This window comes from Akebia trifoliata, chromosome 10, assembly GCF_017979445.1.
Source record: "Akebia trifoliata isolate Shusen 1 chromosome 10, ASM1797944v1, whole genome shotgun sequence".
Classification (NCBI taxonomy): domain Eukaryota; kingdom Viridiplantae; phylum Streptophyta; class Magnoliopsida; order Ranunculales; family Lardizabalaceae; genus Akebia; species Akebia trifoliata.
The window spans coordinates 23,452,081-23,463,763 of NC_141384.1; the positions used below are offsets into that span (position 1 = coordinate 23,452,081).

The window sequence follows — 11,683 nt, forward strand, 5'->3', positions numbered from 1 at the left end:
GATTGGGATGTCGGAAATCCAAATTTCTTAAACAAAAATGATGAGTTTGAAGAGTTTAGGCAGTTTCGACATTACAATCATGAGAAGTATGGAACGAGATTCAGGGACTGATTAGAAATAAAAGTTTTATTAATCTTGAGAAGTGTGTTAAAGACAATATTGTACACCTGGTTGTAGGCTTTTCTAGATTGGTATTGTATAGTGATTATGAGAACATCACATAAAGTTCCGTCCTTCATTAGCTTAAGATAAATGGATATTTTCTCTTCCCACGTTGTTCCTTTTGAATAGATGCTTTAGAAAATATATTATGTGATCTATCCTACATCAATATGGATTCCAAATAAAAATTTTAATCAAAAGGATTTAGAGATATGCCTATACTTCATTTGGGGTAGAATATTCTTCAAATTAACATATAGACCGGATTTAATTAGATTCACAAAGCGTCGAAATATATATATATAAATATATATATATAAATATTTCATGTCATCGAAATTTATATAACTCTTTCATGCCAAAACAATTGCAAGTTATTAAGTCTGATTCTACCAACTAATTCTCTAATAAGCATTAATGCAAATGTAGTCGAAGCACACAGGAGCAAACTTTTATTTTCTTCTCGGCCTTAATTTTTGCTCTCTATTGCATGATCAGTAGCCAAAGATCACTCAAATTGTCATGTAAATGAGCGATTAACAACTTTGGTTGAAGAAATCAAGAATATTGTTCCTGATTAGTATTGAAGCTCCTATTCATTTCTTCCAACCAAGTCGCACCAGGTGCCAAGCCATCGCCCTAAGTTTTATACGTGTTATCAGTTGCTCTTAAAAGTTAGATTAATAATTGTAAACGAAGAATTTAAGAGCAGAACTCAATTTCTTCGTTCAAACATAAATACACTGCAAAAATTGTGGTTACTAGTGGTCCTGGTCAATAAAAACTGTCACTAAAAATAGTTAAAAACGGGAAATTATAAAAAAACAAAAGAAACACGGCAAACATAAGATATAGAGGAGGTTTTCTCGACATATGAACGCTAACGTAGATTATCTAAGAGCTCCACAAAGAATTTACAATGACGAATATTGCTACATTATAAACTTGTTACAATGCCAAGGATATTTGCCGTGAGTGAAACCCCTTGTCCAAATGCTTTCAATGCTTTATCTTCAGAATTCTAAAAAAGAAAAAACATAAAATAATCAAATATTAATCATTTATTTGGATGCATACAATGGAGGTGTTTCTACATGTGTTTCATATAATTAAATCATAATTAAAGATTTATTTTATGGTATTCTATAAAAGGGAAAAGGTTGCGAGCACAACATAAAAAAAACCTATATTTGACGGTCCAAGACCGTCGAATTTCATAAAAATTGGCAGACCAAAGCATCTGTAGACACCCCATTATTGCACTCGCATGATTAATCAATTCGTCAATCCGATTGCGACTGTTCTCGATGATGGATGAATATTCTAATATTTTTTGTTTGTTACTAGATATATTTCAAAAATTCGAATAAGGTATCTCAAACAAACAAAACTTTAGAAACCGCACTACGCTAAAAAAATATAATCCAAATATGTAAAAATCATCATTCTTCAGACAAGAAAAATTTTTACAAAAAAAAATCACTAAAAAATGATGAAATTACTAAAATATCCCTAACATCAAAACATCCATAGAGCCTACGTTACGCTTAAGAAAATCATTTTGAACACATAAAATAACAAACTAAAACCTAACAAACTGTTTTGTCAATTTTCACAAAATTTGACAAAATTATGAAAATACCCTTTATAGAATCCACGATCATTTCACACTAAAAATCCATAAATGACACAAACCGATATTCTCATTGAATTCCTTACGAAAAATCGATTCCAAAACTTTGAAAAACGACCTCAAAACACAAAAATCCTTTTCGGGGGCAAAATGATAATTTTCCAATCCTAAAAATTCAAATTTTCTCAATTAATAATTAAAATATTAATTATCGCAAGATAAAATATTAATAAATTGAATTAAAAATTTTAAACAATTAAAACCAATTAATTAAGTCCACGGGCCAAATATTAAGTAGTGGCCCATTTAAGTGGGAGCCCACCTGACATTTATTTAAAGATCTCTCCATCTAGGAGTCCAAAGACTTAAAGATATAATTAGGATTCTTCAAAAAACTTTAAAAAATATTCTTTCATTGTATGTAAGAAATGGAACCCTAATTTAAAATCTTATTTCAAAACCTTAATTAAACAACCTAATCTTATCTAAAAGAAACCAAGTCAAACTAAAAAATTTACAAAAAAAAACCTATAAATAAGAGCCTCCACAACCCAATCTCGTAGGTCAAGAGAAAACCTAGGAAAAAGATGTCAAAAATACCCCCCCCAACCCATCCAAAATCCTAAATCCAAAGTCCCAACTCCCTACTTAACATCCAAATCCTAGTTTTTGCTCAAAAAACACTCAGAAACCCTCCAAAAACCCTCAAAATACTAAAAAATCAAAAAATACTCAAATTTAAGAAGAGAATACATTATCTTGGAGATCAGAAATGAATCTAGTGACGAAGAAAAAATTGGAAGACTCACATGAGGATACTCTCCCCCAGTTCTGAGGGAACGAATTGTCGTATTTACCTAGGTAAATTAGGTATATTTTTTATTTTTATTTTTTTCAGGTTATTTTTGCAATGTAATTTTTTTGGGAATAGTAGAGACCAGCATTCGTTGGACAGGGTTGGTGCCTAACACCTTCCAACCCCCTAATGTGATCCTTGGACCCGTTGTTTCTTTTTTGTAGATCAATGTTTATATCTATTTAGAGTCAATATTCGATTCCTAAACCATATTAATTATGTGGTAACTCCCAAAATCCAAAAAAACGGATCCGCAACCCATGGATCGATGGTACTTTTAGTGTCAAAATTTTTATTATTAATTATTTTTTCGACGGATCAAAATTGTTAAATTAATGGAAGATGAGAGAAATTTGATGACTCTAAACCGTTGAATTGAGAATCATCAAAAATTTCAACAGTCATAAGCCATCAAAATTTACTTTCTAAAATTTGTGGGCTTTAGTCTGTCAAGTTTTCTTATTAAAATTTTCAATTTTCACATAGTGTAGGGGCCAAGTAGAATGTGGACCGAGGTTCACATTTGGGCTATAAAAGTTGTAAAACTAATTGGTCTTCCACACATTTGATGGGAAGACACCTATTGTATTTATAATGGAGTGTAGAGCTTATAGAGATAAGAAATAAATCAAAGCTAACAGATAAGATCGCTGGTTACAACAAACTTTCAAATTTGAAATCGTGTGACCGAATCCTTCTTTGAAGCTTTTGTTTGACCGGGTTTGTCTGACTCAGACTCATCTTCTTTAGGTTTATCTTTAACATGGATCACATAGACTACCCTATTGGTCCAAATGACAGCTTAACCTTCCTTGTTTGTGGTCTAGATTGGGTTTGAAAAAATAAATCCAAAAAAGAGAGTATTTTTTGGAGCAAGATCTTAAGTTTAAAAATAGATAGCCATTGAACTTCTAGAATTAAAATTTAAATTTAATGGTGAAAAAATCTCTTTTTTCAATTATGGTTTTCTGATACTTCATAAAATTCTATGCTCTATATACATGCGGCACCCCCAATGATGTATTTGGGCGGTACGTTGACATGTGGTCCATAGAGATAAATGGTCCTTCGGTCCATATAACCCCGATGTCTTCAATAAAAATGGGTATGAAGTTATGAACTTCGTAAAAATTATAGTATCAACGATGAAAAATTACAAAATGATAAAACAATTATTTTAGTAGTTTTTGGACTTGAAACTGAACTCGACAACAAAAAATTGTGCCCAAAAATTACTACAATAATCCCTTAATGCAAAAAATAAGAATGGTTGAGCTACCTTCCATTTCAATTAGATAAGTTGGGGTAAAAAGTTATGCCCTGATTAAATCAAGGTTGGATTTCATCTCTTAGAAAAAATGACTTCACCTCTCTATCCATTTTTGTAAATATATATATATATATATATTTATGAAATTGGTTATACACCCATGTTTTTAATTATTTTTTTTTCGTACCAATTTTATTATATTTCAAAAGTTCAGGATTTTATTTTACTTGCAATGAATCAAGGGATTGTAAACATCCAACCATTTACAATATATAAAAAATGATGTTGAGATGCCATTCTATAAGAATGGCTTCTTATCTATGAAGCCAAAACACAAGCCTAATATGAAAAATATAAATAGTAGAGGAGTGAAGCAAAAAAATAATATACGATAAAGAACTGATCCGAATGGATATTAACTTCTTGTGTGTTCCATGTTTTTTCTTGTTATAAAATAAGGGTATGTTTGATTGCATGGAAAGTCACTTTCCATGGAATTTGAAATCCATGGAAAATTAATTGTAGAAAATAGGTAGGATTGGAAAATCAAATTCCATTGTTTGATTTCACTTGGATAAAATCATGAAAAAATATGAGAAAAAGGAAGAAGAGGAGAATGAGGAAGAAGATCAGAAGAGGGGGAGAGGAAGAAGATGAGAGGAGGGGGAGAGGAAGAAGAAGATGACGAGGAAGAGGGAGGGGGGACGATGTAGCAATGAAGGTAGCGGCGGAGACGGTGACGGAGGTAAGTGAGGAAGATGGGGGGATACGTAGTGGTGGTGGTGGCGGAGGAGGAGGTGAGGGATGAAAAACAAGGAGAAGAAGAAAAAGAAGAAGAGAGAGAGAGAAGGTGGTCGGAGACGGCGACGGCGATGGTGATGACGGCGATGACGACGACGAGGTTAGTGTAATGGTGGTGGTGGTGGTGGTAAGGAAGAATTGAGAATGGAAAATACGGGTGGATTTCATTTTCCCACCCATATGGGTGGGAAAGTGAAATCCATGATTTAGTGGACTTTTTGAATGGGGTGGAAAATGAATTTCCATTTCCATGTGCAATCAAACACTTGAAAAATGTCATTTTCCATAGAAATTAATTTTCCACCCTATTTTCCATGTGCAATCAAACATACCAACTTTATATTTTCCAACAATATCCACAACAAACCATTTTCACCTATTAAAACTTTCTTTTATGATATACATGACGTAACTAATAATTATTTATTTATGTTATATTAAAAATTAGAGTTCGTCCGTGCCTATGCCATGAGCATCATCTTTCGGATTAAGGGGGTAAAAATGAGAAAATAATAAATTTTGAGTGGCATTATTAAAAGAAATTTGAGGCTAATGGATCAAAAAAGGAAAAATAATAAAGTTGGAAATATATTATTAAGATAGGGGAGATGAAGAAAAACAAGATTAAAGAGGTAAAAAATGAAAGATACTAAAGTTAAAGGTACTATATTGAAAAGAGGATAAAAGATGAAAGATAGTAAAATTTGAGGGATATATTGAAAACTAAATGAAGATGTCTTTTGGACTTGTATTATTCTAGATTAAACTAATTTCAACAATTAAATTTCAAATAATGATTAGAATTTAAGCATTCTATATATATATGGGTCCCGTTCGACACCCAACCATTTACTCAACAATTTGCCTAATCATTTTTGTCTTACATGGGTTAGAAGTTTTGGAATGAGCTGATTTTTGATGAGGATGATCTCTATAGTGAGGAGATCATCCTCACCAAAAATCAGCCCAATCCAAAACTTCTAACCCCATGTTTAGAAATTGAAAAATCGTGGACCATCCATTTTTTATAAATCATTTGTGACGGGGTTACAAGTTTTGGAATGGGCTGATTTTTGGTGAGGATGATCTCCCATCACAAGTTTTGGAATGGACTGATTTTTTATGAGGATGATCTCCCGTCACAAGTTTTGGAATTGGCTGATTTTTTGTGAGGATGATCTCCTCACTATAGAAATCATCCTCACCAAAAATCAGCCCATTCCAAAACTTCTAACCCATGTAAGACAAAAATATTGGGCATTTGATTGGGTAAATGGTTGGGTGCTGAACATTTCCATATATATATATATATATAGGGAACGATTCGGTAGCCCTAAAGTTTGCTAAACATTTTTTGTAAATCACTTTTGATGGGATTAGAAGTTTTGGAATAGGTTGATTTTTTGTGAGGATGATCTCTACAGTGAAGAGATCATCCTTACCAAAATCAGTTCATTTTGAAACTTCTAATCCTAGTTTACAAGTTGAAGAATCGTGGACCGTCCAATTTTTGAAAATCACTTTTGATGGGGTTAGAAGTTTTGGAATAGGCTGATTTTTGGTGAGGATAATCTCCTCATCATATAAATCATTCTTACAAAAAATCAGCTCATTCCAAAGCTTCTAACCCATGTTTTGAAAAATGTTTGACAAGATATTTGGCAAATTTTAGGACTGTTGGACCGCCCCCATATATATATATGGGCGGTTCAAGGGACATATGTAAAAACATATGAAAAAACAATGGTTTTTCAAAATATGGGTTAGAGGTTTTGGATTGAGCTGATTTTTTGCAAGGATGGTCACTATGATGAGAAGATCATCCTCACAAAAAATCAGCTCAATCAGAAACTTCTAAATTCAGCAAAAGTGATTTACAAATTAGTGATAAAAATTGACAAAAAATCGACGGTCCACATTTTAAATCACTTTTAATGGGGTTAGAAGTTTCAGATTGGACTGATTTTTTTTTTTTTTCGGATAATCTTCCCATCATAGAAATCATCCTTACAAAAAATCAACTCAATCCAAAACTTCTAATCCATATTTTAAAATTTTATTAATGTTACATTGTTTTTACATATGTTTTTCTCATATGTCCCTTGATATATATATATATATATATATATATATATATATATATAGGGAAATGTTCAGTAACAAACATTTTGACAAACATTTTGGCAAAACATTATTCAAAACATGGGTTAGAGGTTTTGGAATGGGCTGAATTTTGGTGAGGATGATCTCTACGATGAGGAGATCATCATCACCAAAAATCAGCCCATTCCAAAACTTTTAACCCCATCAAAAATGGTTTACAAAAAATGAACGGTCTACGATTTTTCAACTTGTAAACATGGAACTAGAAGTTTTGGAATGGGCTAATTTTTGGTGAGGACCAGAGATCATCCTCACCAAAAATCAGCCCATTCCAAAACCTCTAACCCATGTTTTGAAAAATGTTTTGCCAAAATGTTTGTTACTGAACCAGACCCATATATATATATATGGGTCCCGTTCCCCACCCTAAGCTTTACCCTACACTTTAACAAACGTGTTTTGTCCTACATGAGTTAGAAGTTTTGGAATGGGCTGATTTTTGGTGAGGATGATCTCTATGGTGAGGAGATCATCCTCACCAAAAATCAACTCATTCCAAAACTTCTAACCCCATCAAAAATGATTTACAAAAAATGGACGGTCCACGATTTTTTAACTTGTAAACATGGGACTAAAAATTTCGGAATGGGCTGATAGAAGATCATCCTCACCAAAAATCAGCCCATTCTAAAACTTCTAACCCATGTAGGACAAAACACGTTTGTTAAAGTGTAGGGTAAAACTTAGGGTGTTGAACATTTCCCTATATATATATAGGGGGCGATTCAAGGGCCATATGTAAAAACATATGAAAAAATAATGGTTTTTCAAAATATGGGTTAGAGGTTTTGGATTGAGCTGATTTTTTTGTAAGGATGGTCACTATGATGAGAAGATCATTCTCACAAAAAATCAGCTCAATCAGAAACTTCTAAATCCATCAAAAATGATTTACAAATTATTGATAAAAATTGGCAAAAAATTGACGGTCCACATTCTATCTCACTTTTAATGGGGTCAGAAGTTTCAGATTGGACTGATTTTTTTTCGGATGATCTTCCCATCATAGAGATCATCCTCACAAAAAATCAGTTCAATCCAAAACTTCTAACCATATTGTGAAAATTTATTAATGTTACATATGTTTTCTCATGTCCCTTGAACCTGACCCATATATATATATATATATCGGGGGCGATTCAAGGGCCATATGTAAAAACATATGAAAAAACAATGGTTTTTCAAAATATGGGTTAGAGGTTTTGGATTGAGCTAATTTTTTGCAAGGATGGTCACTATGATGAGAAGATCATCCTCACAAAAAATTGGCTCAATTATAAACTTCTAAATCCATCAAAAGTGATTTACAAATTATTGACAAAAATTGACAAAAAAATCAACTGTCCACATCCTAAATCACTTTTAATGGGATTAGAAGTTTCAGATTGGACTGATTTTTTTTTTTCGGATGATCTTCTCATCATAGAGATCATCCTTACAAAAAAATCAGCTCAATCCGAAATTTTTAACCCATATTTTAAAATTTTATTAATGTTACATTGTTTTTACATATGTTTCTTATATGTCCCTGGAACTTGACCCTATCTATCTATATATATATATATGGGTCCCGTTCAGCACCCTAAGCTTTACCACACACTTTAACAAACGTGTTTTGTCTTACATGGGTTAGAAGTTTTGGAATGGGCTGATTTTTGGTGAGGATGATCTCTATGGTGAGGAGATCATCCTCACCAAAAATCAGCTCATTCCAAAACTTCTAACCCCATCAAAAATGGTTTACAAAAAATGGACGGTCCACGATTTTTCAACGTGTAAACATGGGGATAAACAATTCGGAATTGGCTGATTTTTGGGGAGGATGATCTTCTAATTATAGAAATCATCCTCACCAAAAATCAGCCCATTCCAAAACTTCTAACCCATGTAAGACAAAAAACGTTTGTTAAAGTGTGTGGTAAAACTTAGGGTGCTGAACATTTCCATATATATATATATATATAGGGTAGTGTTTAAAGACCCTAAAGAGAGTCAAATATTGTGTCAAACATTTTTTAAATTTATGTGTTAGAAGTTTCGGAATTGACTGATTTTTTGTGAGGATAATCTCTATGAGGAGGAGATAATATTCACCAAAAATTAGCTCATTCCAAAACTTTTAACCCCATCAAAAGTGATTTACAAAAATCAAGGTCCACAAATTTTAGAAACTCTAAAATATTTTCTAATATTTTAAAGAGAAACCCTTTCCTTACTAAGGATTGTGAGCATCAAAAAGGCTTTGAGATACATAAAACAAGTCCTCCATATTTATTTCAAATCTCGAGGTCTTTTTTTATGAATCTCGAAGTCTTTTTGACGATGGATGGATGCGGCTTAGTAAGGCTTTTTTTCTCACTATTTTAGTAAGGCTAGTCGGACTCTATTTTAAAACTAAGATTTGCAGTTCTTTTGTTATTCTTGTTTTTCTCCAAAATATGTTCAAGTTATTCAGACCAGATTCCGAAAGCCAGTAAAAAAAAACGAATTAAAAGTCAAGTCAAGTCAACTGGAAATTAAAACGATTTGAGTCGACTCGAAACTTTACTAGTTTTAAAACTTACAGCCTTTTTTGAGTCGGACCACAACGAGTTGAGCAACGCGTAGTTATCCAGAAAGACTCGGTGTTCATGGGTGAACCGCCCGATCCGGTAGCAGTTGAGGCAGAGATCGTAGGTTTGGTCGCTATTCTTCTTTTTGAAGCATTCGACACAAGTGAAAAACACTCCTTTTATAAAATCTCCGCAAACGTCACAGAAAGAATTTCTCAAGTTGACCATGTAATAGAAAACCACAACTTCCTCGAGATCTAAAAATCCATCATCATTTGAATCTAATTCTGCAAATAATTCCGTCTTAAAACGACGCCATTTCTTTACGTAAGCTTCGAATTCATGGATACTTATTTTTCCATCTCCATCTGTGTCTATGGTTTCAAAGAAATCTTTAATTGTTTTCTTAACCTCTTCGGAACTGTTAGCGTAGTAAGCTAAGGCAGTCTCTCGTATCTCCTCCATCTCTCTCTCTCTCTCTCTCTCTCGTCTAGGCTTGACGGGGTCTGAGAGAAAGAGATGGGCCTCTGTTTATAAAGTTTGAATGTGTGGATTCAGTGCTCTCACGACTTAGGTAGTTACTCAACTCCACTTCTTTTTTACCACGTGTCATACTATTTTGGACAAGGACATATACCTATATTATCCAGCCGTGCCATCGTTGTTGTCTATCTTGGCGATCGGTAAGATCCAAAACTCACCAAAACTTCAAAGCTTCTCACCTAGATAGTAGGGGTGCAACTTGGTCCGGTTCAAACCGAGAACCAAATCAAATCGATAGTTGTGGGGTGGTTTGGTTTGATTTGGAACAAGTTACGATTCAGTTCCGGATTACAAAAATGAAGAACCGTTCAATTTGATTCGATTCTCAGATCAAGCTTGTATAGAACCAAACCAAATCGAGAACTGAACGAAATGGGTTGATGTACGATCTGAATCCATTAATTTGATTAGTTTGGATCTGAATATGAATTTGGTAAATGATTTTAACTGTAAAATTCAAATCAGATCCAGATTTGGATATACTCATCCTGTTTTAAGCCTTACCCTTGAACATATGTATACATAGGGTGAGGAGGCCTTCAAGAGAGCCAAACATTTTTTTCGATGTATGAGTTAAAGGTTTTAGAATGGGCTGATTTTTTGTGAGGATGATCCTTATAATGAAGAGATCATCCTCACAAAAAATCAGCTCATTCCAAATTTTCTAATCTCATCAAAAGTGATTTATAAGAATCGGATGATCCACGATTCTTCAACTTGTAAATTAGGGTTAGAAGTTTTGAAATGAACTGATTTTTGGTGAGGATGATCTCTTCACCATAAATATCACCCTCAATAAAAAAAATCATCCAATTCTGAAACTTCTAACCCCTATTTCAAAAATGTTTGGCTTTCTTTAGGGGCTCTGAACGCTTCTCATTATATAATAACACTTTAAAAAAATTGTGTTCTTTTTCAAAACGTGGAGATTTTTTGAAAAAATTGTTATTCGACAACCATTAATATCATAATTTTTCAAAAAATGTTATATTTTTGTCACTATGCTCCATATTGATAGATTATTAAAAAAACATTCATTAGTGGGACAAATTCAATCTCTCGATAAATAAAAAAATCGAGGAGTTAATGAAAAATAACTAGTGAAATCTTTGATAGTAATATTAGGTTTAGTTGAGCGAACCAATGCACAACGAAACATTTAAATAAGAGTTGTTCATTGATGTTATCAATAGCCTCATATCGATATGACCCAAAGTCCATCTTAATTAACATTGATATAACCATGATATTCATCAGTTGGATCCATAAAAGTTGAGCTAATTGATGCACATTCTTAGTATTATAGCAACTAGCCCTACTAACTCCCCAATTGGAGGAATCCCCTAAAAGTGAATATAAGATCCACGTGAATGCTTATATCAACTATATCAAAACCTTGCCTTAAAATTTTGGAAATAGACTAACAAAACATGTTCCTCTATTTAAATTTATTACGAATAAAATCAATTAAGATTTAGATTAAATCAACGGGTGTTGGGCGTAGTTGTTAGGACCTCCCTAAAAAAAGTGAGAGGTTTTGAATTCAAACCACCTCGATGGCTAGTCATAGGGATTTATCCCGACTTACTTGGTATGTACCGAGGGATTTGACTGAGATATGATGCTCTAATAAGAGGCCATTGGTCCAATGGGTTTGGACACCCTCATCATCAACAAAATTACACTACTGTAAAAAGATCAAA

At 33.1% G+C, this 11,683-nt stretch overlaps 1 protein-coding gene across 1 annotated transcript; it reads right to left on the reverse strand.

Annotated features, from left to right (window-relative positions):
* Positions 1-917: 917 nt before the first annotated feature.
* Positions 918-9,950, reverse strand: LOC147393336 (uncharacterized). Its single transcript, XM_086457145.1, has 2 exons — positions 9,450-9,950; positions 918-1,183 (listed from the first exon to the last, which is right to left on the reverse strand). Exons 1-2 carry the CDS (start codon positions 9,900-9,902, stop codon positions 1,100-1,102), a joined length of 537 nt encoding a protein of 178 aa, XP_086313271.1. The 5' UTR covers positions 9,903-9,950; the 3' UTR covers positions 918-1,099.
* Positions 9,951-11,683: the final 1,733 nt, after the last annotated feature.

Coding starts and splice junctions, on each gene's coding strand:
- LOC147393336 (XM_086457145.1), bottom strand. CDS start 9,902: ATGGAGGAGATACGAGAGACTGCCTTAGCTTACTACGCTAACAGTTCC. Junction 1,184..9,449: donor GGTCCGACTCAAAAAAGGCT/GTAAGTTTTAAA, acceptor TTTCTTTTTTAG/AATTCTGAAGATAAAGCATT.